The sequence below is a fragment of the Vulpes lagopus genome, chromosome 3, assembly GCF_018345385.1.
Source record: "Vulpes lagopus strain Blue_001 chromosome 3, ASM1834538v1, whole genome shotgun sequence".
Classification (NCBI taxonomy): Eukaryota; Metazoa; Chordata; class Mammalia; order Carnivora; family Canidae; genus Vulpes; species Vulpes lagopus.
In genome coordinates, this window is record NC_054826.1 from 50,830,042 (window position 1) to 50,836,470 (window position 6,429).

The window sequence follows — 6,429 nt, forward strand, 5'->3', positions numbered from 1 at the left end:
CTGCATTTGACAATTCTTTAATATCATTTCTAGGCATATCATTTATTTTTCACTCTGCCAATGAAATAATGAAGGCTTTTGTGCCATGTTTCATTGGCTGGACAATGATAACCCTGAGTATCCCAGCTGGTGCTGCTGGACTCCCAATTAAAGAATAAAATTAAACTGCAAAGAATGAAGATATCCAGAAAGTCAGGAAGCAGAAAGAAGAGGCATCATGCTTTATGGGTGTTCATTCTAGATATGTTCATTATATGCCAAAGCCTGGGGAAGGCAAATATGGAATTTAAAAAGACACCATCTGTTGTGTGATGTTCCAAATTATAAACTTAACCCTTAATTTCTACATCCCCTGCTGTTCAGTAGTTCTCCTTCTTCAGGATGAATAAAAAAAAAAAAAAAAAAAAAAGGTTAGCACATTAATGAAGCAGATTTAGTAGGATTGATGCATATGCCCAGTACGATATTTTGATAAGCCCAACATCACAACCTGTATATTTTCCTCAGAAAGAAATTCTTGTTATATTTTACTCCTAAACACTACCCATAAATATAGTGGTTGCCATAAGCTGAAGGTCCATGCAACACACAGCAAGCCACAGTCTTTATGTGATTTTTATATTACTTATTATCTTTGGACCCTTTGAAAGAAAAAAGCAGAGATTTAAGAAAGCTTTCAAATCTGTGAAATGAGAAGTAGAATAATCCCTCAAGCGAAGAAAGTTTCTTTTTTAAAAAATGCTTTTAAGACAAAAAAAAAAAAAAAAGAAAAACCACCCCAAAGAGTGTATAGTCCAAATCAAAAAGATTTCCTGCGTAAATATTCAAAAGCAACCTGTGGCATACATAACAGGAGAAATTTCTATTAAAAAGAAAAACAAGAGTAGGGTATCCTCGGAAATGTCTATGTTTTCTTCCCCCCATAGGTCTGAAATAGCCCAGTTTCTAAAACATACTTAACAAATAGGACACAGCTCATTCAGGGTTGATTAGAGTTCACAAAATAGTTTTATTATATGTAAGAAAGCATACAGGCAATAAAATGAAGAAACATTCACAATGCATAAATAACACAGACCTGATGCAGGAGATAATTTTCAGTGGATTTCCTTCTTGTTACCCATTTCATCTAAATGCTAAGTAAATTGCTTATCAGCAAGAATATTCTGTAAACATTTCAAAGAAATTCTCTTGAAATGCCCCACATGAATGAGTATCTGGCAGGAGAGACTCATGATACTTTATACAGTTGAGATGATGAGCTAGGAACTTGATTCCAAAGCATAGAGAAGGAGCTAGCATTTGTCAAAAGATACTGATGGCTTTGGGGCACTTAACACACCCAAAGAGAAGGGGTCTCCTGTTTCTTCCACCAAGAGAAGTATCTAACTGGAGGATGATAATGAGGCACTATTCGTTAGTTAGTATACTATTAACATTTAGACTTAAAAAAAAAAAACAGTTCTAAATTCAGATTAAAGCACTACAAAAAGTCGTCCCACTGAGTGGTGTGATTTGATCTGGTAAGATGGTGATGCAGGATTTGACCTTTGTCCACTGGTGAGACTGTAACGCAAGAGTTAAGGAAACATACTATCTTCAATACACTACATGTGTCTAACCAGGACAGCCATTTGTTTGGTTCAGAAAAACTACCTGACACTGAAATGAGAAAAGACACAGAGGGCCAATTATTTTACATAAATACAAAGTGGCACATACTTTTTATTACCACCTAAGGTCATAAATTTCAAGTTGGGTCCTTCTCAAGCTAGCTTTTATGTAAGATATTTACAGAACTGCAAATCAGTCTCCTGGGAAAGTCTTTGTCATTAAAAAAATTTGGACACAATAGTAGCTATGCCTTTTTAAGTTTTTCAAAAATTTTCTAGAAAAAAAATCCATTCACAGCATTTGCAAATTCTCATCTTGTATTTATTTATGCCAATGAATTTCCTGTCAGTCTTGCTGTGTTTCTGGAAGTTAGACATGAGGATTTAGAATCTCTGAGAGTTTGTGTGTTTGTTTCATTGGCCAATAAAGTGCTAGTTTTAAGTGGACGAAATGTGATTGTAAGGTCTCAGATAACTCATTAGCTTATCTTATGACATCTGATAAATATAGATTTATTTAATAAATTAAAAATATCCATATAATACAATAAATAAATAAATAAAACCAATTACAACAAAGCATCTGTCAAGTCTGAAAAAAATATCACTCCTACTGTAAGGCTCAATTATGTTTTAGAAATAATTTATGAAGGCATGCACCTACCTTTACAATCTGAAAACTCTGCTTGGGCCAGTGTTAGCACCTGTTTGTACACAGCAAACTCAACCCTTCTCATTTCCTTCCTGGAAAGGATTTATTTTTTAAGCGATGCTGTTCATTGTTGATTCTGTGCCCTATTTTTTGAGTCCTAAGATAAGAATCAGTTTCTAAAAATAATTTTGGAGCCTAAGACACGTCCCTGTGAACATTCACTTCGCATATGTCTCTTTGATTCACTATGAACAACACAGAAAACACACCGGAATGGATTTTAAAATATAGTTAGTTGTTGAAGGGAGTAGCTGAAGGGAAGCAGCAGAGAGAGAGGAGGGCTTGCCTGACATCTGAGTCTCACCACACCTTAGTTTCTTAACAGCAAGCCACTGAAAATCTCCTCCAGCTTTTGGGATAAGCCTGTCTGGCAGGATTCATCTCAGGGTTCAGGTTGGATGCTGTCCATTTTGTGTGACGGGCTGGATCTTCTCTAGAGAGACATCAGTATCATAGTCCAATATGACAGACAAGGCCGGGGACAGCTTCTCCAAGGGTCTGGCCATTCCACCTGCCTCCTCCTTCTTGAGGTCCTCAGAGGAGCCCACTGCATGTGGGATCAGATAAACCAGATTGCAGTCCTTGGAAATGGAGCCTCGAGGCTCGTGATGGCTGGAAAACACCACGGCCCCATTGTTATTGATGCTAACCGTCTCTATGGCATTATTCGTTGTAGGGCAAAGTCTGTAGCATCCTAAGAGGGTTGAAAATGCCTTCCGAAAATCAGCATTAAAGGCATAAATGATGGGGTTCAAGGAGGAATTAGCCCACCCAAACCACACAAACACATCAAAGGTGATGGAATCAATGCAGAAGGGCTTGGTCTCCCCAGACCCACAGAAGGGCACCATGCAGTTCAAGATGAAGAAAGGAAGCCAGCAGCACACAAATACCCCCATGATCACAGACAGCGTCTTCAGAACTTTAGTCTCTCTCTTGAAGGACATCTTAAAGGAGCTTTCTGGTTGAGAACACTCCACAGGGTTTCCATTACCTGTAGTGGTCTGGCAATTCTTGGCATGGACTGCTGCCCTCTCTAAGGCCGAAATGCGCCGTATTTGTTTCTGGGCGATCCTATAGATCCTGGTGTAGGTGACAATCATGATGGCCACGGGGATATAAAAGCTTATTAGGGAGGATGAAATGGCATATGTCCTGCTTAAGCTGGAATCACAGTTGTCCATGGTCTCACCCAGGGAAGTGGCATTCCCATCGGAGGAACTTGTGGGTTTTGCCTTGTGCCAGCTGAGCTGCACTGGGATGAAGGAGATAAGTACAGACAAGGTCCACGCCACGCTGATCAGAATGAAGGCTGCCTTGGGGGTCATCTTCCTCTCATACCGGAAGGGACTAGAGATGGCCCAATACCTGTCCACGCTAATCACACAGAGGTTGAGGATGGACGCAGTGGAGCACATGATGTCAAAGGCCACCCAGATGTTACAGAAGGACCCAAAGGGCCAGAAGCCAGCGATCTCCGCCACCGCTTTCCAGGGCATGACCAAGACGGCCACCAAGAGATCTGACACGGCCAAGGAGATGACAAAGAAGTTGGTCACCTTGGACCGCAGGTGTCGGAACCTGATGACAGCGGCACAGACCAGTGTGTTCCCCAGCAGTGTGGACAGGATGAGCAGAGACAGGAAACAGGCTGTAAGGATGCGGAATGAGAAGTCTCTCTCCACCACCAGCCCAGCCCCATCCATAGTAGAGGTGTTCAGAGTCCTCATATTGCTGAGGGAGAGCACACAGGGGGCTCTGACACCCTCCAGTTCCTAAGCAGGGATTAGGGGGCAGGCAGACCTGCAGGAGTTCTCATTCACCAGGCAGCCCCCTTGCACAGCCCCACTGGCTCCCCTGGGTGGAGGACCTCACCATCACAGGGCTGCAACAGTTTGCGTGGCAGGAGCCTGCCCTCAGCGACCCAAGTCAGCCCCTCGGAAGGTCCGTCTTGCTTGCTACAACTGTCTTCTGACTCCCTTGCTCCAGGTCGCTGTCGTGTTGACCAGCTGCCCCTTCAATTCTCCGTGGAAAGCCCTGGCTTTTTAGCATATTCTAAACTATCAATCCAGAGACTCCCAGGCCTCTGTGGATCTAGTCATCTGTAGTCATATTTGGGAGCTGTTGCCTCGCTGGTGGTGACGGAGGCTCCCCTTTAGAAGGTGCAGCTGAAAATACATGCCTCACTCCTCCAAGCCCCAGCTCCACGGCAGCTCTCCAAACGTCCTATAAAAGCGAAAAGAACGCAAAGATTGTCCGCCAGGACTTGAGCAGATCGCAGCTTTACCAGTATCAGACCCACTTCCACTCGGTCCGAGCCACCTACCTTGCTTTGAGCTTGTCTCTCCCAAAGCCCCAGAGCTCGGAAAGCGGCTTCGCTGGGCGCCGCAGCTCCACCTCCACCCCGGAGGTGCGCCCGAGTCCTGCCTCCTGCCTCCTGCCTCCTGCCTCCTGCCTCCTGCCTCCTGCCTCCTGCCTGGCGGGCGCAGCCGGGGGCTGGCTCCTGACGCGCAAAAATCGGAGGACAGGTTTGGGAAATGGTCCCAGGCCAGGTCCCCGAGGGCCGGCGCTGCCCTGCTGCCTCCAACGGCTAAAGGTCGTCCAAAGGCTAAGGCGCCCGGGGCGAGGGTTCCCAGGCGCGCGGCGCCTCCTTGAGAGAGGCCACCTGCGGGGCTACTCGCTCGGACAGTGGCTGTCTCCGCTGCCTTTCTCTCGGCCCCTCGGGGCAGGGCTCTGCGCCTCCCGCCGCGCCGTCCGCTACCTCCCGGGAGCCCGAGCCCGTGGGAGCGCCAGGCAGAGCGAGCCGAGCTGGCACCGGAGGGCGCGCGGGCCAGCCGGGTTCCCGCGGGGCACAGCCCACCCCGCCCGCGCGTCCCCTCCCCTGCCCTGGGGGCGGGCTCCGCTTGACAGGCAGAGTGGCGGGCGACAGCGCACGTGGTTCCCTGGAGGTGCGGCGGGTGAGACGGGGGCGGCGCTGGGGCGGGGGTAAGCCCAGGCGAGCGCTCGCTAGCCCTGGGGCCCCGGCCCATCCCCGGGCCCTCGGACCCCCGGACAGCGCGCCAGACAAATCCCCGTGTTCAAACCTCGGGTAAGCCTGAAAGCGAAGCTCGGCCGACATCCCCCGGGGTGGACCCCAAGCCCTTCCCGAAGACCGACGCAAGCTGGGGCCCTGCCCACCGTCCACGCACACCAAGCCCTGAACGGCCTGCGTCCGACCTGCGCGGTCTGCAGGCGTCCCCAAGTAGGGCGAGGCGGCCGCGGCGCCCGTACTCACCGCTCTCGCCGTCCGAGCGCGCTCCGCGCACAGGCGCGCCTGGCGGGTGCGCTCCCCTGCTCCGCCCGGGCGGCCGGCGCCTCGCGCGCCTCGGCCACCGCGGGCCTGCAGCCTGCGCCCCGCGCGCGGAGCGCCCCGACCCAGCACCGCGCGCTCGGCAGCCCCGGGGCGCCCTCTGCCGGCCGCGGCGGCTTCGCGAGGCCCGGCGGCGCCCTCGCGGGTACAGACCTCCCCCGCCCGGGCTCTGGGATCCCTGGGTTTGCGCGGGACCCGCGCGCGGACCCGCCCTTCCCCGACCTTGGCTGCCGGAACCTGGAGAAGAAGATGCTCAATATTCCTCATTTAGGCCTCATTCTGCTAAAAATCGACAAGAACGAAAAGTTCCTTTTGCTGGCACTGCGTTCACTGAATCGGCGTATTTTCCTGAGCACTCATTGGGGCGAGAGGGTCATGAGCAAGGTGCACGCTTACTCCCAAAGGGACCACAGGGAACGGGCATTTCCTGAGCGGCCTCTGCGTCCCGGCACGTACCTTCTGTTGTTCACCCCCTCCCACAATCCCTCCTCATAGGCCTGCTCCTCTTCACCTTGCCCAAGTGGAAAATGAGGTTCAGAAAGATGTTCCAAGTTACAGGGCTGACGAGGGTGCGGGCTGGCCGACTCCCGCCTGCGTGTTCTTTTCACTTACACATCACTGGCCACGGGGGCTCCGGGTCCAGCGTCGGAGCCAACACACTAAATAAGTAATTACCCACAGGTCTAAAATAGGGCGCGGGGCAAAACGGAGCTACTGGAAAAGACCTCCCTGGCCTCCTCCCAGCTCGCCTGGAC

The 6,429-nt window shown here is 50.0% G+C and overlaps 1 protein-coding gene across 2 annotated transcripts; it reads right to left on the bottom strand.

The window, feature by feature from the left end:
- Positions 1–1,073: 1,073 nt before the first annotated feature.
- On the bottom strand, positions 1,074–5,657 carry DRD1 (dopamine receptor D1). Of its 2 annotated transcripts, none has more exons than XM_041747253.1 (2): positions 5,600–5,657; positions 1,074–4,551 (listed from the first exon to the last, which is right to left on the bottom strand). In XM_041747253.1, exon 2 carries the CDS (start codon positions 4,053–4,055, stop codon positions 2,715–2,717), a length of 1,341 nt encoding a protein of 446 aa, XP_041603187.1. In that variant the 5' UTR covers positions 4,056–4,551; positions 5,600–5,657; the 3' UTR covers positions 1,074–2,714. The 2 variants fall into 2 exon arrangements, with proteins under 2 accessions (XP_041603187.1, XP_041603188.1); XM_041747254.1 differs by lacking the exon at positions 5,600–5,657 and adding an exon at positions 4,652–5,494.
- Positions 5,658–6,429: the final 772 nt, after the last annotated feature.